The sequence below is a fragment of the Aythya ferina genome, assembly GCF_964211825.1.
Source record: "Aythya ferina genome assembly, chromosome: 11".
NCBI lineage: Eukaryota > Metazoa > Chordata > Aves > Anseriformes > Anatidae > Aythya > Aythya ferina.
Window position 1 is genome coordinate 16383234 of NC_140307.1, and position 23615 is coordinate 16406848.

Sequence of the window (23615 nt, forward strand, 5' to 3'; positions counted from 1 at the left end):
GTCTAGGGAGTACATCTGGTAGAAGTCCATAGGCTCTGGGAAGCTTTGAATGCAGCCCCAACTCCCTGTCTCGGTAAATAGCCTGTCACAGACACCTGAGCATCACATCACACCTTCCCACACTGTCAGTATTTTTCCACTGGAACTTCATTGATGGAGGTGGAACACTTCTGCCATCAGTTCCCATAACCAGAGTTTGAATTATAATCCAATTGATGCACACCACCCAAATAGTTGTGCTATTTCCCTTTCTCTGCTCAGGCTCTATCACCATGTTTGCCTGTCAATTGCAAATCTCAGCAATTGCATGTCTGCATAAACCAAGCCACGAAGCTTCCTCGCAGGCAACCATCAGCGCTACGTACTCTGCTGGCAGTTGTTATCCTGCGGAGAGACGCAGGGAATGCCATGCCTCTCTTCAGAAGAGCAGGACTCCTATGAGTGTATCCTGAGGAGAAGCTCGACGGGAAGCAATGGGGCACTCCTAGCTATTGAGCCAGCTGATTAACTGCTTGTGTGAGTGCAGTAAAAATAAAATGCCTGTCTTGTCTTTTGGTCTGTGACAAAAAGCTACAAACAACAGTAACAATAGTTCTTCCTACAAACAGTTAATGCCTGCATGAATCATAACATCTACACGCTGTACTTCGGAGATGCAATTCAGCAGTACATGTAACAGACATTTGGTTTTGCTGATCATTTAAGAAGGAAACAAAGAAACACACGATGGTACTGAGGCTTTGACACACTGAAAGTGTAAGAGTAAGGGGAATACAACTAGGCTTTCCTTTGGTGAAGAAAAAGATCGCTGGGGAGGGAGGAGACAAATTGGACTTCTCCCTTTTGAAAGTGCTGTCAGCCTTGGACAGAATTCCCCATTGCTAACCTTCACGCTCCTTTTTTTCCTGCTGCAGTTGCACTACAAGATACCCTCCAGCATATGCACAGGAGCTACTTCAAGGAGAACCAAAAAATCAACCTGAAATAGCCAACCCAATCAAAGTTTTTATAGACTAAAAAACACTGGCAGCATAATTTATTTTAATGGACATATTAAGCTTTCACCATCTGTTCTGCCCCTAATTATAAATGCCAAAAGAACATATTTCACAGTTACATCAGTAAGATATTATTCATGCACTTATATGTTACTTCTACACTAACGCTTCTGCAGTGTTCTCAGACTGCCTACGCAATTCAGAGCAAGCTGCTCACATCTGAAATCGAGCTTCTTGGTATAAAGCATTTTTCAGTAACAATGTTTCAGTGGGAGAGGCTTTAATGTAAAATGGATTTTTAAAGAAAAAAGTGGGAGAATGAAAACCTTTTGTCTAGCCTCTTGGAGGCATATATTTTTATTCCCTATAAATCCCAAACAAATGTATATTTTATGTACATTTGTCTCATTTTTCACATGGTTGTCAAAGTTAAAATTAAGCACAATTACTGAAGTGCTCAATGTTTTAAAAAAATCATTTAAGAATTGATTACTCATTTTGGTCACAGGGTAAAGAAAATGTTTGAATAATTTCATAGCTTCTTAAAATATATTTTCTCTTAATGCACAGAAGTATCTACTAGATATTTTGCTTCTAATCTTGTAGTGAACGTGTGCTCTATTTACATAGAGCTTCATCACTTCAGGGAAAGTATAAAATTAAATACAAGAACAAATTAAAAGTTACTTAAAAATTTGTGTGAAGTACTCTCAAATACTTCAGTAAATAGAAAGTGACCGCATACAAGCCTTGCAGTGGAGGAATAAAGGTGGTGATGGCTTAAGATCTAGACCCTGATTTGTTTCTTATTTTATACACGACTTTAGAGAAGAACAGAGAAGAGACACCAAGTGATGTAACGACTTGCTGAAGATTGAGAAAATTTTGGAAAAGACCTTTCCTCCTTGCCTTTTGTTCCCTGTGTCTGTGCAGATGCTGTGTGTGTGTGCAGTGCCTGTTGCAGCAGCTGCTTTCAGTGGTGCTGTGATGCAGCCACTCCCACCCCACTCCAAAGCACACAGATGATCCTCGCTGGGGAAGGGGAAGGAGAGCATCTATTTAGCAGAGAAAATAGAGCAATTTGTAATGCTCACATGATCATGTCAAAGACCATCTAAAACACCAGCAACAAAATCCCTGCAAGTAAAGTTTATTAGTGATTGCGAGAGAAGCAAATGATTTTGAAAACGATTGATCCTAGCTTAGAATTTCATCTCGTAGATGCACTGAGTGCATGATACGGGAGCAGGTTCTCCCTGAACCAGAGATCTCTGCTGCTGGGCTCTGCTTACTGGAACTGTTTGACACGAGATGAAGTGTTAGCACTATGCTAACTGGTATGGGATTACACACCATCTGACATTCGGTGTTGCAGATTGTGCCAGTTCTGCACTTAAGGAAAATAGAATAGAAAAATAAATCTTCCCTTTTAGTCTTGATAGAGCATGATTGGTTTTGCTTTAGCAATTTATCCCCAATGCTTGCTTGACCTTGAAAGCGGTATGTGTGGCAGTTGTATGATAAAGAGTCCATCAGAAAAAAGAGGACTGCTCAGTGTTAAGATTTGTGGTAAAGGAGTGCAGCTATCATAAAAAAAATCTATAGTAACAGCATATGGAAAATGGAAAAATTAGAGAAAATAATAATTACATGACTTACTGATGCTGAAGAGTAAGAATAGAAAGAAGCTTATCAGAGCTATGAAATCTAAGGAAGAAGGATCTGAATTTTTCTGCTGGAATACTGTTTATGTTCCTGAATGGAGGGGGGAAGACCACCCCTTCTCAGTAACTCGATTCCTTTGCAACAAATCAGATACAGGCATTTTTTTTTATACTCTAGCATCTAGACCCCATATTAGCAGCCACAGAATAATTTTCTGTAACCACATGAAGTCTGTACAACAAAATAATCAAAAGATATAGATTATGAAGCGCCGAGAAGAGATCAGGAGTAATGAAAGGCATTGCCAGCATCCTAGGGAATTCTTTAAATGAAAGGAGCAAGATGATGCCAGGATAAAGGACTCAGTCCTATGAGAACAGAAAGGGAACAAAAATGAATTGTCATTCTAACCCGAGGAAAAATAGTTCTTTACACACAAAGGCACAAATAAAATGCACAAAAAGCCTGTGAAAACATCAGCTTGACAGAAAACGTCAGGAGATTTCCTTAAGAATAATTTTGATCTGAAATAAACTTAATATGCTTGCATTTCTGAAATGGCTAGAATTTGGTCCTACATAGTCTGACATGACATCCTAACCTAGTTAAATCCAGAAGGATTTTCATTCTTGAATTCTACTTTCCACCCTTAAAGGCTTTTTATATTGCAGAAAAATAGTCTTTCAGCTCATTGAACGTGTTTTTTCTTTCAGCTGAATCCTGAACTGTCCTGAAGGTGAAGCTTTATATTACATAGCTGTTGACAATGAATAGTTGCCCACTATCTAAAAAGTGAGAAAAGGATAGTCTTTCAATTTCATGGACACATGTGTAGGCTATGTCTATTTTACTACAAGCATTCAACAAACTATCCAAAACGACTCCTATGCATCTGAGTACATTGGACAGAAAGAGGTATGACTTAGGAGGAATCCAGTGGCAGTCGAAGGCGATGGAATAACATTCCCTAGTATCAACAGAGGTTGAAGTAAGACTGCAGTAAATGCTTAGCTGAACCAACACACACAGCTCTTTCTTTCTCTCCCCAGAATTTTACACACAAACTTTTTTGGGGAGGACCACTGACAGCCAGTACTTTGGAGGTGGAAGTGTAGGTTACTCTTAAATCTGTAGAAAGCAACCACTCCCATGTTTTGGTATATAATTTTGGGGTAATTTTCAGGTTTATATGAAACTATACCTTAGGAAAAAAATGTTCAGTGTGCTCTTCAGACATTCTATGAAATATTTTTTGCTTCTGTCCTCCAAAATTTAAAAGGCTAGCTAATGCATGTAATTAGAAAACATTACGTATTTTTTCATATGGATGCAGGCAGAACCACCTGGCCACAGAGACCAAGACTATCGATTACCATCAGTTTTCCTTTTTCTATGCTATTAGATTTTTTCATTTTAACCAAGGACAGAGGATTTAAATGAAAATTAAAAATTAAGCAGTAGAAATTACTTTTCTTTCCTAACTGTTCCTATGTAATATTCAATTTCTTTTTACATCGTAATTTTGAATCTCCTTTTTTCACAGGAAGAATGATTACTGTATTTTTTCCTTGAGTCACAAGGTAATAAGTGCATTAAAATCTATACAGCCATGTTAAACAGAAAAAAGGAGTTTAGTAGACAGATGTAGAATGGGAAATTTAAAGATTAAATGCAAGTGCACAGGCTTGGTTTTGGTATAGAAACTATGCGTTCATGTGCAAAAGTGTTCCAGTATTGCTGCAATAAAATACATATAAACTTTGAGAAACAAGGGGTGGAAAGTCTTGTATTCTCTAAGTAAAGCACTTTTCTAAAGTAATCTCGTGCATTTATACTGCCAAGTACAAAACTGTAGAAATGAGACCTGCAGTGTAGAAGCTTTATTTCTGTATTTAAACATGCACTGTCCCCAGTCAAATCCAGTTTGAATTAAGTATGAATAAAGTCTCCACTACAATGGGACAATTCTTGGACTAGCTTTAATTTTCAACTTTTCATTCTCAGTGATCCAGATTTCCATAAGTCTCTTGCAGACACTAGGTAATAGTCTTTTTTTTTTTTTTTTTTTTTTTTTTTTTTTTTTTTTTTTTTTTTTTGTTACAGACTCTCCTTTTTTTCTAGTGGCCATTTTAATTCAAGCAAGCTTTCAGTGTGCTGTATTACCAGGTCAATTTGCTAGCCTGATAGTATTAAACTGACTTGTTCAAAGATAACCTAATTTACCTTGCATGCTTTTGTTCCCAGCCTCAGCTCATAATATTGTAGGTGTCTGATGCAAAATATTAGCAAAGAAATAACTAGCAGTGGCAGATTTTTTCCTTGGTGTATTTTTATATGGATTCTCTGGAGTCAATGATATGTTCTCAAACACCACCTAAAAAGACATGCTGTTACTAACAGCATATCTGCAGTCATTTTAAGCCTGCCTTGCTTATGTTCAGCATTGATTACTGTAGCATGTTCAGCTTTGCTGTGTCAGCATGAAAAAATTCTTTTGATGTGGAAAAAAATAGAAGGCATTCAGTGTACGCTTAGCACCATTTGTGACTATAAACTTTTAAAGTGATACCATGGCAGCCTGTAAGTGCAGTAAATGTTCTCTCCTCAAAAGAGGATTTCCTCAGAACTACGTGAAATTTACAGATGACTGCAAAAAATTGAAAAAAAGAATAGCTTTACAGTTTTTATAAAAAGATTCTCATTTAACAAGTTCCTGATTATCAGCATGCATTTTTCTGTAGGTGGTACTAACTAGCCTTACAGCTGCAAGTTCACGAGCTGAAGGAAAGCAAGCCCTCTCTCCTGCCTCCTGCAATAGGAAGAGACTTCCAATTCTTTTCTTCTTGCACGTGTTTTCAAGTAGCCCTTGAAAATAACAAGAATTATAAATAATAGAAAATAAGGGGCTACTCTCAGAAGTACCTCTGTCTCCCTTTGACCTGTGCAACACCAAGGACCATGACTAAAGCTAATTAAAATTGGCCAGGAAGAATGTCAGAACCAAACATTGATTGGTAAAGTGCCTCTTGTCCTGATTGTCCCTGTTGCCTCCTGGTTCGTATTACAGCAGTAAGACTCAATTAAAACCCTCACTAGCTGTAAGCAATAACAAAGCTTTTAAGGATTGTTATACATATATTCTGCATGAACTTAAAAAAAGAGGCTAATGAAATGTCTTTGCTATGGAAATGTATGAAATAATTACAGGATATTAAGAATGCTTTTATCTCTTAACACTGAAGGAAAGTTCTATTTCATTTGATTTGTAGATGGCATTCAAATTAAAAGCATTTTTATTTGCATGTTTGCATCAGTAAAATAAATTATTAATGACAACCTAACTAAATATTAAAGCTGAGTTAATGCAGAGGCACAGTACATTATCCTCCCCATTTAAGATGCTGGAAATGCTTTTAAAAATGCACGTCAATATCCAGGGAGGGTTTGGAAGCAAAATAATCAGGACTCGTTTGAAATGTATAGCTTGCAGGCAAAGCATAGGTCCTCTTTGTTAGGTGATACTATATTTTAGATACTGTCTCAAAGTACTGGCTACTTCATTATACAGGTAGTTTTATATTATTTTAACAATAACTTAATAACAGTATTAGCTGTTAGTTGGAGACCAACAGGTGCATCAGTTAGGGTCGGAATAGTTGATGTGGCAGTATGCTGTCCCATCCTCATGGCCCTTACCAGAAGCAAAAGCCCCAACCCCTACAGGTTCCACATTGCTTGACAGATGGGGGAAAAAGACTCCATAAGAACTTCTTGTTACTGGAATGGTTACACAAGCTGGGTTAAGTGACCTGATAGCTAGGTGCTACTGTCTATTTATGAAGTTTAATTTACTCCCCCTGGCCAATGTGCACTTGCCCTCTAAAATTTAATTAAATGAAATAACAAGGTTTTCTGTGTGTATTTTTGTTGTTATTGTTTTGGTTTTGAGTATTGACCATTTATGATGAGCTTCTTAGATGAATTGTTTAGGACAGCTGATTCTTAAAAGTATTCTGGGCTGTTCTTTCAATTAGGCTACAAACAGATTAAAATGTCATATACGGACAACTAATCAATTCACTATTCATGCACATTAATTCCTGACAATTTTCTGACTCTGCCTTACAGATAACCAAAGCCAGGAGGTGCAGAAGTGGCTTAGCAGAGCTTGCACTCCTTGTGCCGTGGGCGTGAACTGCCACAGCAGAAAGCTTATGCTTGAGCTACACTTAAACTACCCTGGGTGTCTCCAGCTTATTGCATCATGCACATACACGCACAGGCACCATGACTATTAAAATAGGATTTGGATAAATATAGATTGGGAAACAAATGGGCAGTTAGTTTTCTCACCAGTCCTTTCAGTGCTGGTGAGGAAGGTCACAGTAGTAGTACGTGCTTATGGATATGCTATCAATCCTCATCAAGGTCTGTGTACATAGAAATCTGCTTCTGTGGCTAAGATATTAAACTGGAATTTCAACTGAATATCCTGAACACATTTCAGATTGCATTTTTATTTATTTTTGGTTATGGCTTCTTTAGATGGATGTGTGAATTCATTCAGGTGTACATGCTCTGAGCATTTCCATGTGTCTCATTTAGGTAGTGAAATTCTGATCTTCAGCAGCATCTAAGGCAAGTCTTTGTGGCTAAGCAGCACCGCCATTCTGAGCGAGATCACCAGAGACAGCAGGCAGAGAAAAAATAGGGTACGTTTGGAAGATACTTGGGAACATTAAAAGGAAAGAAGCTTGATAGTTAATTAAAGGCATTAAAGGCAGCTTAAAGTAATTGAGGTGATTCTTATTTCTCTCTGCCAACTTTGTTTTTTGAACATACAGATCTTTTCCAGTGATAATCTCTTAACTGTATGAAAAGCCAAGCAGAAATTGGATATTCTTTGGAAATAATTAAATTGAACAGACCCAAAGCTGTAAAGAAGCTATACACACTGGAGAAACAATTTTTGCTAATCTTCTGGTTACAATATTCTTAAAGGGTAGCAGTTATAGTGACTGTAGATAAATATTTTAAATGGAAATCCATCTAAGTAACATGATAAAAAATAAACACAGCGCTTATGGAAACTGAGTTGTAACATTCTTTTCAGTAATTCCCATCTCTTTTCATCAGTCAGCCTACCCCAAACACATTTTGTACTTTACTCCATTTATCTTCGGTGGCAAACACATTTTCCAAGTGAGTCAGGAGAAAATTTTATCCATAGGAAAACATCCCCTAAATGTATAGACGCATTATAGATGATTGGCTTTGATCTCTACACTAAGCACCAGGCACAAGATACTCAAGATGTGCAACAGCTCTGATTTACTTTGAGCTAACAAATTTCATTATCCCTGTGTTTCCAAATGTTAAATGATTGGCTTGAGGCCTGTTTGAACAGCATGCTCAGCTTAATCATGTGAAAAAAGATGGTTTTTATTTTGGAGAATTTTATTTTGAAACACCACCATAACTAGCATTTCAGGCAACTGTTAAAGGAATAAGAAGCTGAAGCACAGAAGAAGATGTGATAGAACAAGGTGTGGAAATGAAAATCTGTGAAATGTGAAACCATCAAGTCCATGGCACAGATTACCAGCCCAGTATGGTGTATCAAACACTTGGAGTTCTGTTACTTTTTACATAGAACCACTTGCGTGGCTCAGTAGTGAATTTGCTAATGACAGGAATGGAATGAAGGAAAGGAGGGAGAAGTTTAAAAGTATGGTAGTAAAAATAAATTTTAGACACTGCAATTTGTACTGTATCGTTACAGTGTGGAACAAACATGTGCTTCCCTTTTCAAAGTCAAATTCAGAAAATGAACAGGGAGAAAATTTCACTGAGGTTGTTTAGATTCATGTGTCATCTATTGCTAGGAAGGAAGTGCAGTGCTTTTGAAAGGCTCTTGGTGAAGGAGACTGGAGACTGAAATCATCTGAACATCTAGAACAGATTTAATGCAAGCACCTAATTTTATTTTATTTTTTATTTTCTTTTTAAGACTGCAGTCTTCATGCATGCAGTTGAGTGTTTTAAGATGTAAGATTCCTATTAGCTTGCCATTAGCAGCTATGTAGTCCTTGGCTTTTCTCAAAAAATGTCTTCAAAGGTTTCTAAGTACTCTTACACCCTGGTGAGATTAATGCAGACATGAAGTTGGGTTCCTGAAAGCTAGCAAAGGGCACAGCCATGAAATTGTTGAAAGGTTTGTTTTTAATAAAGAATTCAGCCTGATTGTTTTAAAGTTATTTAGTTACGGTTTATAAGAAAAAGATGGTTTGCCTGTAACTGTGGCAGTAGATGCAGGACTTCTCTCTGAGAAGCATTTTAGTTTTATTTATTTTTCCTTGGTAGAATGTTTATTGGAGAGAAGGCATGCTAAGGAAACACTCTTTATGAGAGACAACATGAAATCCTGAATCAGTATCTCATCTGTCTAGTGCTTTTCTGAGCAATAGCAAAGAATTGCTAGAGCTGATGTTAACTTTTGTAGTGCCTTAATGCTTGATAACCAAATTTCCCAGTACTCTGCAATTGAGGTGTTACACCACATTCAATCTGGTCCTCATAAGGTATTATGATGTTGTAGAAAACACTTCTTATCTGCTTTGAAAAGTAAAACATTTGCATTTCAGAAAGATTGCTTTCAGCAGCTTGGCTGTAAACAGTATTACATCTCTTCAGAGATGCAAGAATTTTGTGGAGCACTTTTCTTGCTCAGAAGTGCCGCAGGTTAATCATTTTGTCTCCGATTAATAGTTTCCCCCCCAAAACTAATTTGACCTGCTGATACATGAAGCGATTTTGTACAGTGACTTTGTCTGGTGTGTCCTAATAATAGGATTGATGGTTTTTGTATTCAACATTTCTGAATTTTAATTAATGTTTCAAGTGATAATTACCTGTCTTCTCTGGACAAAGTCATTTCATTTAAATTGTGGCTCTCTGCAGATTAGAGATCAGATTCTCTGTAGCGTCGATGAAAAGAACCAATCTTGACCTAAAAGTTTGGAAAACTGATGCATGCTAACTTGAATTCAATAATCTATCAATTATTTATATACATTTGTTTTGATCAATATTTCTTTTTTAATAGTCCTAGCAATAATTTGTGAATTTGTTACAACTACTCGAAGGCAGAGTTTGACTTTGGTAATGCAAGAGCAGCTGTGCCAGCTTAGAAGAAAGATCAGGCCCAGCATCCTGTCTCCCCAGCAGCCAACAGCAGATACTTACAGGAGATAAGGACATAATATCTAAGGCAGCGTTATATCTAATGACTGTTCCTCAGAACAGTCTCCCTGTTGACAGGAATTTGGAACTCAATTTTTTGTTATCATTTTAAAAGTACTTTTTTCTTAGTATGTCATTTTCCAGGGGGACAGACAGGATTGCCATCTAATTCTTCATTTTTAAAGAAATTTTAAATTTGTCTTACAAAGAAGTCAGACTTCCACTGTAAAAAGTTTATTCTGCTTTGCCTAACAGACTTTTCAAGGTAGGTCTTGTCACTGAGTGTCAGGCTCCAACAAGGTTAGATCAGGTCTTCACATTCAGAACTTATATTTAATTATGCATTTCCCTGTTAATTGCTTGTAATCTAATAGAATGATGTGTTGTGGCTATGATGCTTATTTGGGAATCAAGCTACAAAAGGACCACCTCGTGTGCTTCAGCCTGGATCTTGAGAGAGCAGTAGGCGTGCGTTCGTGAAATTGGACAGGCAGCTCCATGCTCTAAGGTTGTGGGTCTTAGTTGGTGAACTTCTCCCATTCTCAAAGTGAAATGACTAAGTACACTACTCTGCAAAAGACAAAACAGGCATCTGCATAAACTGTGCAGTTCACACAGATACAAGACTTGCTTCTGCCAGACACACTGAGGCCCAGCGCACATGCTGCTTCTTGGGCCTGCTTGCAAGTATGAGTGTGGTATTTAATATCCCAGCCTTAAAGGGGGCTGCTAGACCTGCTGTGCCTTAGTGGAAATAAATTCAAGTACAGATATTGAAGTCTTATTTGTTTTCCCTTTATACAGCACATTCCTAGTCCCTGTAGCTATAGGGAATGGGGAGCTGACGACAGAAGGCAAGAATAATTCGTTTGTCTCTATCCATTTAAGCTATGGTCTTAGGTTAAAGCACACCTCCTTCATGTGCTCGTATAACATCTAGCACAGGATTGTGTGTGTCAGGCCACTGCTTATCTCTAATTCTAGAGATACATCATTATGGTTGGTGCTCTGTTTTCAGTGACTGTGAGAACCTACTGAGCTATATGGCAGTATTACTCAGAGCCTCTAAATAATTTTAGATTCAAAATCCTTATTTAAGAGGAAAGCTCTTATTTTCATGAAACCTTCATAGACAATTTTTCTGCTGGCATTTGATGGGAAAGCTGGTGGTATAAAGGTTTCAAGCTATCTCAAGTATCTACTAAAGTGATTGACAGAGTATTTATCTTCTAACCAGTTTTACAAATTGAAGAGAATTTTACTGATGTGCAATATATGCCTTGGACAGAGGAAAAAAATCTAATCTTGCTTTTCAAATGAAGTGATCATCTGCTGTGGAGCAGTGTGCCTGGAACATAACCAGCTGCAGGCTACAGATATTTTTTCAAAGCTTGCAAATGTAAAATCTCATGACATAATTCACTGCTAACAAAATCTGATTATCTCCATTATTTACTATTCTCATTAAATCTAAAATTTGTAGAATGTCTTACAATTTAACCTTGCTGATTCTGCTTAACAAAGGCAGAATATTTTATCTTGAAAAGGATTAACACAATAGTCTACTTCTGTATTATTTCAGTGGATTTTTTTTATGTACTAAATCTGCCAGCAGCTCAAGTATTTGCGTTTGAAAGAGACAATATTGTGCTAACAGGAGAAAAATGGAACCTAATCCTCTTACGCTAATTGGATGGCGAGGGTGCTAATGGCTTTCAGCAAGATTTTTAGAGGTTTCATCAGTAGGAAGAACTCTGTGCGATTTCAAAATCTGTAAAATCTGTTCTGTATTTATACTGCAAATAGTACTCAGCGGGATCTGTTCTTGACTGTATTTCCACCTGGAAACTAGTATGAATCCAGTAAACTCCTTAAAGGATTTCCTGCATTTTATTTTCAAAATAGACTTAAGCACCTAAGTGTGCTGAATAAATGGCCATATAATAAATCCTTTTATACTCTTTGGAGTATGATTATACTCTTATGTACTCTCACAGACTACACTTTGCAATACATTTTTGAATGACTAAAGCTACCTGTTTGTGCCTTATGATAATCACAGGAAGATACTAAAATGTATATCTACTTTGAAATCAATTTAAGTTGAAGCCTCACTGGAGCCTTTCTGTACAGCTAAAACAAGGAATACTTTATCATTTTGTAAAAGTGGGGTTCTTGGAGCAGGGCAAAGAGTGTGTACAATCTCCTAGCTGTAGTTTTGGAAGCTTATCACCTTTCTTTTGATTAAGAACTCTTCGCTTCTGTTCTTGTACCAGCTTTTAATATCTGACAATGATGTTTTATTTTTTGTTTGGTTTTGTATAGCAGTCATAACACTACAAAACTGATTCTGATCTTAAAGAGTCTTTACTCAAGCAGCTACACTGATTTGACACTATAGGCTCAGTATTCATCTTTGTTAAGCTGTGGACTCAAACCCTGAAGAACGATTAAGCAACATCAACAATAAATGATAATTAAATTTGTTAAAGCATATTTTTATTGCCTCAGCAAAAAATAGCTAATCTTAATTATGAAAACTACATTTCATTGGAATATACATTCCAACATATAAGTCTATATCACATTTTTGCAATGCTGTAGGATTTTGCACTGACTTTAGCATAGCTTCGTCTCTATTCTTTTAATTTCTGTTGGTAGGTTCTAATTATAGAGAACTTCTAGAATGCAATTTACAAGGTAATTAACTCATTTTAAATGCTTATTAGATTAAACCGAAGAGAGCAAATACTATATATATATATATATATATATATATATATATATATATATATAGCATGAAGAGGAAAGCAAGAACACAGTTCAGAATGCACAATACTTAAAAATAAGAATAATAAATTCATGTCTGAAACTACTTATAGCATCTGGTGAATAGCATGAAAGGTTCAGTGTTTTGCAGGGCTTTCTGACCTATAGAAAACTAATTGTAAAGATTTCACTTTCATGTGAGGCTACGAAACACTTCAATTGTACTGGAGGATCAGGTTTATTTTAATAGGAGCAAAAAGACATTCTGTTGCAAATTGCCTACTCTTTCTCCTGGGTTTTGGGGTGAGGAGGCGGCATGCTTTAGATGACTGGTCGATATCTGCTACTTATTTCTCCAGGATATGCATGCTCATTTCATATTCTACTCAAAATGCAATTTACTGGCAGATGAACTTATTTTTGTTATTAGCAAGATAGTAACTCAGGACTGCTTCCTCCTTTTTAACATTGCTGCCTGTGGGCAGAAGGATGTGCACTTTGTAAGTCTCAGACTGCTGAGATACCTAATAAACTGCAGCTGCTGCAGCTTCAGCCAGAATCTCTCAGTTTGCAGCTGAAACAATATATATAAATATTCATTTGTTATCTCTGAACATTAATTTAACAGCTGATGGTAGAGAGACATGAATAAGATAAGCACAATGACAAGAAATAACGGGTATATAATTTTCTTCCTTGTTTTCCTGTTCTGTGTTCCTCCCTCACCCAAATTACACCTTTTGTGACTATCTGAGGTTCACCTCCACCATAGTTGAGCCTAGCCAGTGAATTATAAGAAATGGGCTGTGTGTTATTTATTTTTTGCATTAGCTCCACACAAAGACCCTAGCAACTGCTCTTGAGAATAACTGGCCAGTCATATTTCCTATTTTAATGTCATCTACTTTCAGATGCTGCTCATCCCCCTCCACACTTTTTCTTAAAAAATCATTTTGTCTGTGCTTCCTCTGCAAATGTCTCTCGCTGGTTTCTGTTTCTACTAGGGTAAGCATGTCAAAATAATATATAGATGATAAATTGAAGCTCTGAAACACCAGTAGCACCAAATTTTTAGTTGCCTCTAGCTGTTTTTCCTCCTGGCCTATCCCAGCTGTGTTTCGCACAAAGCAGAAGGCAGGTGGTTGAAGTTAGCGTCATCACAAAATTAAAGACTTTGAGTGTATGCACACTGTGTGGGTGACGAGTTAAGGCTAAAATGAAAATTGGGAATTTGGATCTTAACCTATTGCTGATTTTTTACGATCTTTTTTTTTTTTTTAAAAAGAAAAAAATTGTGACTTGCCTTTTTGGTCCTTGCAGAAGGCCAGGGAAGGTGTACAACTGAACACCTGGCCTTTGCTGCCTGAACCCCAAGCGCTCTCCACACCGGCACCCAGCCTCTGCAGTCAAGTTCCCAAACTGCATTGGCTGACAGCTAGAAGAGGCTGTCAGTGCCAGAAAGAGGGGTGGATATTGTGTGAGATAAGGCACTTGGGAGCAGAGGTCAGCTCTTCTCTTCAGGAAGGGATGTGCTTGGTGAGTTTCTGGCTAGTGTATGTGGAGGGTGTAGGGTACTTTGCTTCAGACTTGAGTGAGCCCCAGCACCTGCCTAGCAGGGGAATGGGAAACAGTCTTGACAGAAGAGGCTAAGAAAAAAAAACAATGGAAAACTATGAAACTAAAAGCTAGTGTTGATTTTATAAGATATATATATTTTTACACTGACAATATTTTTTAAAAGGCATTCCTGGAAAAGAAACAGTCAAATTAAAACAGGAGAATTTTGAGTGGAATTTCACAAGACGCAAGAAAATAATTAGTATCAGGCTATGCCAGCTTTGCTCAGAGAAAGACATTGCAATTTTCTTAAAATTGAGATGCCACTCAGGATGAAGAATGGCACAAGAGAGCCCTAATTCAGTTACAACTTGGTAGTTCTGATTGTAGGACATGTTCTAACTGCTTCCATATACACTGCTATAAGACCAGCCTTGCACACAGGCTCACTATATGCCCCTGTACATTTCTTTCATTGGAGGCATAGTGCCCCTTCGGAGATGAGTGTCTATCTACATGCTCAGTCTCCTCAGAGTTGCACAGGAGGACCATGGTTCCCATGGAAATAAGAATCCTATTTATACCTGCTCTTAGAACAGTTGGCAGGTTATCCTGCACTTGGGTTCTGTAGCTCTGCATGACTTCTCATGGTCTATAGTCAGGTTGACTAAAAAGTGAGCATGAAGTTAATGTCATTTGGCCTTGGGGAAATCAAATGACTGCAGAATCTGACAAAATCATGGCAGGCTCATGTTCTGTTCTGCTCATTAAAAATTCTGGTTCCCAGTCTAGGATCAGTCACAATTCATCTCGGCTTACTTAGCTGATGGGAGTCTATTAAGTATTCCATAATGAAAGTCTACTGAGAAACACTATTAGCATGATACTAAAATTGTTTTGAAGAAGTTGAACTTAGACTTTTTTCCTGCTTAAACTTATCTGCTTTTTGAAAATAGAATTGTATAATTAGGATAAAGCCCTGGAATAAGGAATTTTCTAATATAGTTCTATTGAAAAATACTGTTGTTTTTTTTTCTAATATAGTTCTATTGAACAATACCATTGTCCAAGTTAAAATTGAACTGAATAATTTCTTAAGTATAGCAACTGTAAGCATGTGAAGTCATATTTGTATATGTAAAAGGATCAGAGTTTCCCAGCAGCATTTTTTTAATTATGGGCATACAGAACATATATGGAATAGCTTCAGTCCACAGTTTGAAAACACTGCTCAGCTGTAGAGAAGCAAGCTGCTAGACCAGGTGCTGCAATTCAGTCTGATGGTAAAGTGTGTTGCAATGCTTATGGTCTACTTGCAGCTGAAATTAATAGCAACTCAATTGTACTGGATGGGTAGGGAAAAGAGGTATTGAACAGTTCCAAGGAACCAAAACTTGAATGAGAATTTTGTCAAAGATGACTGAGGAAGGATACAGGTATTTGAAGAAGCATGGGAGAAACACTGAGGAGTAGGTAAAGAAAGGAACCCAAGAAGAAGGAAGCTCAGGAAGGAGGCCTTGCGAAATGAAGCAAGGTTATCAGAGTAAGGCCAGTAAAACTCCTCCATTCACTTCTAGGTTGCCGAAGCAGAGCTGAAGAAATTTAGCTGTAGAGAAGCCTGCATTAGTACAATATTTGTTGATACAAGCAGCTACCAAACCCTGCCAAACCACACAACCCCCGCAGATCCCTACGTATGTTAAAGGCAGAACTGTCAGAGAGCTTGTTTTACTTCTGAGAACACCATTCTTCTTGTGAATCAAGTACATATGTAAAGCAGCTCTTTAAACACAGCCAGGACTGTTGTACTGGGTATTTTGCTTATCGCTGTGTTTACAGTTGTGTACCATTTCCCATTTTTAATGCTCATTTAATTGGTCTCTCTCCATAGGAGGAGTAGTGAAGGTATCTTTCTACACAGGTGAAGAGATGTAGAAGTGCTAACAGTTCCATAACCCCCCTCTGCAGCTGTCAGGGATTAGGTGCAAGAAATCCATGAGAAAGCTAATGACTGCACTGGGCACTGATTAGAATCAATTCCAGCTGTAAAGCAGCAGCCCTGCTTCTAGGAGCAGGAGAGTGGTTCCCCTATGCATACTCATGTAAAAATACAGCACGTGTTTTCTGGAGGTTGGTTTCCTTTTTCCTCTCAACATTTGGAGCTGAGAGGATGAAACTAAGAGGAAAAAAATATCAAGAGCAAAACATTTGAGATCCCTATGTAACTTAGCCATTTAATAGACTTAACACTGATGAAGCATATAGTGTTGTACTATGCAACAGAAAGCATTTGATTCTAGCTTCAAGATAAAAAAGGCTGAATTATGAGGGGAGTAAAGGATATAGAACTGTCCTCCTTGTACTCAGTGACACTGTTTATCAAAAGTTGAAAACTGTACTTTGAATGGTACAGAGATTTGACCTAACTCCACTATCAAGGAGGGAATCCTACACCACGCAGAGCAAGTGACTTGCTGACTCAACTGAAGCCTCTAATCCTGAAGTTCCTCTGGGTCCAGCAAACTACCATGACTCCTATCTTTTCAACTTCAGAAGGCATTGAAATAGATAGAAATCCAGTATTTTCTCCTGTGAGAAGAACAATCTTGGTATCTGATAAGTGAATATTACATAATACTACATAACCTTCTAACACCATAGGCTTCTGTAGAAAATTAGAAGTATGAACGTCTGCAGTAGGGGGATTCAAAAGGCTTCTGCACTCCAGACTGAAGAGCAGAATGCTTGGTAAAAGTTTGGTACCTAGTATTTTTTCCACAAGAAATCCATATTCCTTTATTTTCACTGAGTTCAGTTAGCTGTCATCCGCAGATAGACTAACAGCTCAGCCTGTAGGGGAGAATATTGTTCCGACCTGGGGCCCTCAGGACCTAGGAGTGTGTGACATGAGGCAACATAGAGAAAGCCTAGGGCAGTGTTAGATGTTAAAGGATTCAGGTTATGCTAAACCTAATGTAATATTGAAGTATTTTTCTAGGAAGCCTGAGAGGTCTGAGAGGTATTTTGAAACAGTGGTAGAAAAGTAGACTACTTTGGCTGTTCTAATATTTGAGTTAAAGTACAGCTGTCCCCTTGACAAAATACACGTGGAGCACCTTGCCCAGAGAGCAGATCTCTCCAAGAGCAATCCTCACACAGTTTTGGGTATGAGAACTGTTTACTAGCTCAGATGCATCAGTACAGCTGTGGAAGCTACATTTCTTGTAGGTTAGGATGCTATGATCAGTGCACATTGTCAGCAATTCAGAAGCACAGAAAAATAGATTGTTTTTATTTTTAAATGTGGTCAGTACTCAGTTTCTTAAATGTAGCGTGCCTGGCTTGGAAGGTGGCAAAGGTAAAGAGGCCAACTAGGACTGTAATTGTTGCACACAGATAGCCTTGTAAGTTCAGTTTCTATGCCACTAAGGTCAACCTTGCCTCTTACTGAGGGAGATCAGACTTCACTTTACCTTAATTGGGAACAGGTGCCTCAATTTCAGCATACTGGGGTAGAGCACTGCTTTCAGCCATGGCCTTAGACAGACTGAATTAACTGCACAGCCAGATTCCTCTGGCTGATCGGACAGTGCTGAAGACACTTGAGGGGAATTCCTTTCTCTATTTCTTGTTACCATCTGTGCCCTAAAATATATCTAGCATGCCATTATTTGAAGTTTCCATACTCCTTCCCGTAGCACATATGTTGCACTTCTGCATGCTGCTGCTGGGGGAGAGCTGCAGCTGCAGTCATTAGCTCTGCCCAGAAAAACATTTTCTTCCAGCCCTCTGAGCCGCTAACCTGGTCATTTCCCACAGCCGCTGTAGCTGCCATTCATCCATCACTCCCTTTCCAGCCTCATGCCCTGTCTAACAGCTGGCTTTTGGCTCTGAGCACAAACGGCTTCCTGTGATGTGTACTGGTGTACAACTGATAGCATGCAGCTTTCCTTGCAGGTAAGTAACACTTGTGAACATTTAGTTCCTAGAATTTGTAAGATGATATCACTGCAGTGATACCACTTAAGTATCAAGTCCTGAAACTGCTCGAGCAATGCCCAGGGAGATTTTCTTGCCTGTGGGCTGCTTTTTCGCAGCCTGTAGAGAGCTCTGCAGTGTTGTGGGTCGATTGCTGCTTCAATCCAAAGTAAGGGGAGTTTTCTTTATCCTGCAGTCACAGTATAGAAGCTTCCTTAATTTGCAGTAGTTAGAATTACTAAATCAGAAGCAACACTAGTGGACTGATGACCTGGTGTTCTACTTCTGAGTTGTTTATTATTGACTCCTAAGAAAGAACTGATAGTGAGTTTAGAGGGGTAATTGTGGGTATACAGATCATACTGAGAAAGCCTTAGAAGTCCACTAGCTCTTTTAATAGTGAAAAGGCTCAAGTAATCAAGTTCTACCTCCCCTTTTCTGATTTGTTTTTCATTTAAAGCTTCCCTTCTGATATACCATGTACTCTACCAGCTTCCCTTCTGCTATACACACACCCCATCTTCTCCTGGGACCTGGATGCCTCTCATCCAGATTCCCTCTTTTAGGGACATCTCAGATTTGCCACATGCCACTCAGCCACAGATGCATCAGCTTCCTAGACTTGTCAGAAACCAAGGTTTGGGGTGTTCCTTGTGGTATCTGAAATTCTGCAGGGGTATCTATGAGGTTTGAGGTCATAGTGACAAACTGTTTTTGACAACTTTGTAATGCCTAGGAAATTCATCTCTACATAGCCCATCTTTCTTTGCCATTTTTATTGCTCTGTGCACCTAAGGCCTATGATTAAAGTTATCATGTGGTTGGCTGACATGCATTTGTTGTATGCATATCGTAAAAACTGCTGTTGTTGTGTGGTATATGTCAAGCATGTTTGTGTGCTCAGATAATCCTGGTTAAGTGACTATAGGTCACACTGGTAAGTACACAGCAATAAAACATAGAAAAAACATACTGAAAATGTTTCCCACATCCAAATCAAACACAGCAGATTACAGTTGTCAAGCTTGCATAGAATTGACTGTTCTCTTTAGATTATGTGAACTGTATCAGGAAAGACTGAACTATTTGGAAACCACTATTTAGACAAAAAATGTGTAATTTAATGCAACAAGTGTTTAGTGTCAACAATTGAGCTTTTATTGTAAATGTCTTTTTTTCCAGAGTACAAGTTAAATTGTTTGAAAACCTATATTTGGTTTAACAATGGGAGATACTTAATGACATCCAGCTAATAAGAGCTGATAAACCAGTGAATGATTCATTTTTAATAATATAATAGGAGCATATTATACTTGAATGTCTATTAATTGGGCTGTCGCTTATGGCATTGTCTTCCTGTAGTTTTGGTAAGAGGGTCAGATGCTAAGTGTATTTTGTCAGTACATGTTAAAGACATGCCTGAGCTGAAAATTGAAAGTGGCTACTGTTTACTGTATAGTGATCAAAGTGTGACCCCTTACTGGCAAAAAAAATAAATATGGAAAACTAATTTCAAGGTTTAAGATTAATTTTCTGTCAAATGGACAAAAGAGACCCTACACTAGAATATGTTTAGAATAAGTGCAGAACCTTCTCATTATCTGTTTCTGTCAGTTATCCAAGTTATTACTTGGATTTCACAGTTCTATAACATGAGCATTTTAGTAGTTAGGTGTTTGTGAATCTGGTATAAGTATCTACAAATACATCCTTCTTACCATTTTAATCCATGACTTGCTGTTTCCCATTATCACTGATCTCTGCTGGTGACCTTTTCCTGAACATGTTTTTCCATCTTCCCTACAGTAATCGCATAGAAATGATTGTCGTATAAGGAGTTGGCTATGGCAAACAGGAAGCGTCAAAGCACTGCAGCCAGCATGCTGGATCACAGAGTGAGAGCTTGCCCTACTTCATCTCACAACAGGGAGCCTGAAAGCGAGGAAAGTGATCTTCCTATTGAAGATTATGCAGCAAAGGAGGCAGAACTAGCAACTGTCAGACAAGGTAGTCCTACACCTGTGGAACATGAGTGCAACGATCATAGCGGAGATGGTGACTCCAGCTCTGACTATGTGAATAACACCTCTGAGGAGGAGGACTATGATGAAGGCTTGCCAGAGGAAGAAGAGGGGATTACATACTACATTAGATACTGTCCAGAGGATGACAGTTACCTGGAAGGAATGGACTGCAATGGAGAAGAATATGTTCCACATGAGGAACACACTGTTGAAACAGATGAATGTCAGGAAGCTGTAGAAGAGTGGTCTGAAGGTAAAATTCAGCACCAAGATGAAAGTGAGGTGACAGACAGGCAAGAGTGGCAGGAAGGTCAAGACAATGGCATCCAGGTTTTGGAGGATGAAGCATCATCTTTGGAGATACAAGACCAAGAAGAGAACATACAGTACTGTCAAAGTGAAGGTGGCTATCCGGACTATTACCCAGCAGAGGCTAATGGAAACTCACAGGGTATATCACCATACCATTCTAGGAAAGAGGATGCAGAGCTAGAAGAGCAGGAAGAGGACATTGACCAGATTGTAGCAGAAATCAAAATGAGTATGAGCATGAGCAGCATTAACAGTACAACAGAAATGAGTCCAGAGCACACTGGGACTGAAAACATGGCACATGACTATAAAGAGACTTGTTCAAAGGGAGAAGCTGTTCACAGTGCTAACAGGCATGAGGGGAGGCCAAAATCACTGAATATCCCATCTGCCTCTAAGCACAGTGGAGATGTGCCTAGAGGTTTTAAAGCCAAGTCAAGAACCCCAGAGGACAGACCGAAGTGGCCACAAGAGCAGGTATGAGGTTCTCTTTTCATCCAGATTGGCAGAGGCGTTATGCACCTGTTATGTCAGTTATCTATTCCAAACAGAACTAGAGAACAGTACGCTTTACTTCTTACTCTGCATTGCATTCAAACTACGTAACTACTTTGCATGCTTAGAAACATTTGCTTAGTGTAGTCAATTGAGGCAAAGAACTGGAAAAGAGGTTTTACACAGAAATAGAGAACTACGTAAAACAAGGTATTCTAGATCCACAGGACAAAATTCTTTATTGATGCTGTTTTGTAATTCTGTAGTGACATACTGGATGTGCCCTTAAAACTGAGGGTCAGCACAGAAATAGTTGAGATTCCCCCCCCCGTTAAGGGCTCCTCTTCCACTACCTTAGTGACCAATTGGCCTTAATTTCTTTTGTTTTCAATAGAACAAACCAACAGTAGGTGCTGCATATATTAAAACCAACTGCAAGAAATGCCTACATGTTGCTGTGTTTTTGGCAATACCTTGACAAGAAACTTTTCTTGTACTGAAAATGCTGTTAAGCAGTTTTAACACAATGGTGTAGAGATGTTGATTAAACCATGCATGCTCTTTTCTTGTTCTACTGTTGAGTCTCAGAAAACAAATTTGGGAATGGAGCTCAAGCTTTTATAGAGCAGAGGTGTGAGGTTTTCTTTCTTTTAAAAAACAAAAATAGAAGATACTTCTTTATAGAAAGACAAAATTCTGCTTGAAAAAGCTTGAAGCTTTGACTTTTCACCTCTCTGACTACACGTAAGCAAAGTCCACTTATTCTGAAGCTAAATGCAGATGAATACTATTTTCTATACTGAACAGAAATCTGCCTAAGAGAGGTAAAACATTACAAGTCTGTCATCTAAATATGTATTAAGATAAGTGGGTTATTTTGCCTTATCTTTAATTAAAAGACTTCATTAAGCTTCAGAGGTATAAATTTAATGCTTCTGCTTCAATGAAGTTATCACTATAGAAAAATCATAGTATTGTCAGTGCCTCATGGTTAATGAAACAGTTTATCTTAGAATATTCCATAAAAACAGACATTAAAATATGTCAGTTCATCTGACAAACAGAAAAAGGAAATCAAATGTCTAAATATCTGCTGATGAAACAGGTCAGCCTTTATTATAATGAACAAAAAACCTTAAGGGGGGGTATTTTCACAGATTTCCCATATCTACAGCAAGTTTTAAGTATTCCCTTCTGTGTTCTATTTTCAAAGTATAATTAGAACCAAACTGCATAACTTAATATACTCAGTGGCTTACTGCCATCATTAAAGTGCTAGCTTGCTTGATTAAGGGTTGATGATCTTGATTTGCTTGAGTTGTTCCTATTCATTGACTATGAACAGAGAAGTCCAGTTAGCCTTTTTGGGATTAGTGAAGCAGCTTTCTGACACAGCACACCAGTAGCTGCCACAGGGACCATTGCTGCTTGTAAGCTGCCAGTTTGTAAGAAGAGCTATTCCTGAGTAAGGGACTTAGGTAGTGAATTCTTCTATGTGGTTGCATAGGAATACTTTTTTTTTTTTTTTTCATCTGCAATAATTGCCAGTTCAAAACAGAATTCAAAACAGGCTTTCATTTCAACATCTTTTTGCATGCTTTCAGAGATTACTTTGCAGAGGTTGAGCTGAATTGCATTGTACTTTTATTATTCTCGTCAGTCTTCAACAACTGGTGGTTTTGCAGCACCAGCATATTGATACAACTGCCACGGCTATGAAAATAAACAAAGCGACCCAAGTATTACTGAGCTGCCTGTCTGAGGTCTAAGTGTTATTTCCAGTCAGTCGTGGGCCAATGCCTTAATCCTTTTTAATAAAGGAGAAAGTGCTGTTGCAATTGGTAGACACTGGCACGTAGCCATTGGATTTCCACAATCAGTCTTCGTAGAAACCACAAAACTATTGTCTAATGGATAGGGCATTAAGCAATACACAATATTTCACTTTTCTTCAGATACAAGAAAGAGGAAAGTTTCTCATGCAGAGAGATGGCAGTACGGGAATCCATTTAGCTCAGCATGAAGGGATAGGCAAACTGAGTGACCGCACCTCCTTTTAATTTGCACTAAAGGAGACAGCTCACAGCTGCTGTCCTCACTGGTGACAGGGACATGTAGGCCTGCAAGTCATGAAGGCAGGAAGCAGCATTTCTTAAGGACATACAGAGACTCGTGAATGGAAAAAGCAAGGGGACTTCCCATGTCCTCAGGACTATAAAGCAAAGATTTAAAAGTAAGGTAATCCTTAGCAAGTATTACTTGAATTTGTTTGTCATAAGACTGGCCTTGTTCTACTTTACTGTGTTCTGTTCAACTGCTGCAGGTTGCTCATCCTCAGCTTTAACTAAAAGTCTGGGTAGTTGTGAGGCCATTAAAGTACAGAACCCTTTTCTTCCAAGATGAATTTTGTACTTAATAGTTCATTAGATGTCCTTACCATGAGGATTTGCTGGACCTTTAGCACAGGTACCAGACCTCACAGAATTTTAAGTACAGTGGCTTTTCTGTTTTTCTTCTGGGGAATTCAATTCTTTTAATATTTACTATAAAACGTGTAAGGGATGGATGTATTTAG

General features: G+C 38.2%; 1 protein-coding gene and 1 long non-coding RNA gene across 6 annotated transcripts in view; one reads left to right on the forward strand and one right to left on the reverse strand.

Annotated features, from left to right (window-relative positions):
* Window positions 1-23615, forward strand: part of APBA2 (amyloid beta precursor protein binding family A member 2) — a 96678-nt gene that overhangs the window by 34009 nt on the left and 39054 nt on the right. For 4 of the 5 annotated variants that reach the window (XM_084532243.1, XM_084532247.1, XM_084532246.1 and 1 more), the window contains exon 2: window positions 20016-21022. In XM_084532243.1, coding sequence (XP_084388369.1) covers window positions 20054-21022 — 969 coding nt within the window. In that variant the 5' untranslated portion in view covers window positions 20016-20053. Of the gene's footprint in view, window positions 1-18041; window positions 18189-20015; window positions 21023-23615 lie in introns of those variants that run through there. The other variant, XM_084532244.1, reaches the window with a different exon arrangement.
* The window catches only part of LOC311442719, a 37593-nt gene that overhangs the window by 10462 nt on the left and 3516 nt on the right, over window positions 1-23615 (reverse strand). The window lies entirely within an intron of this gene.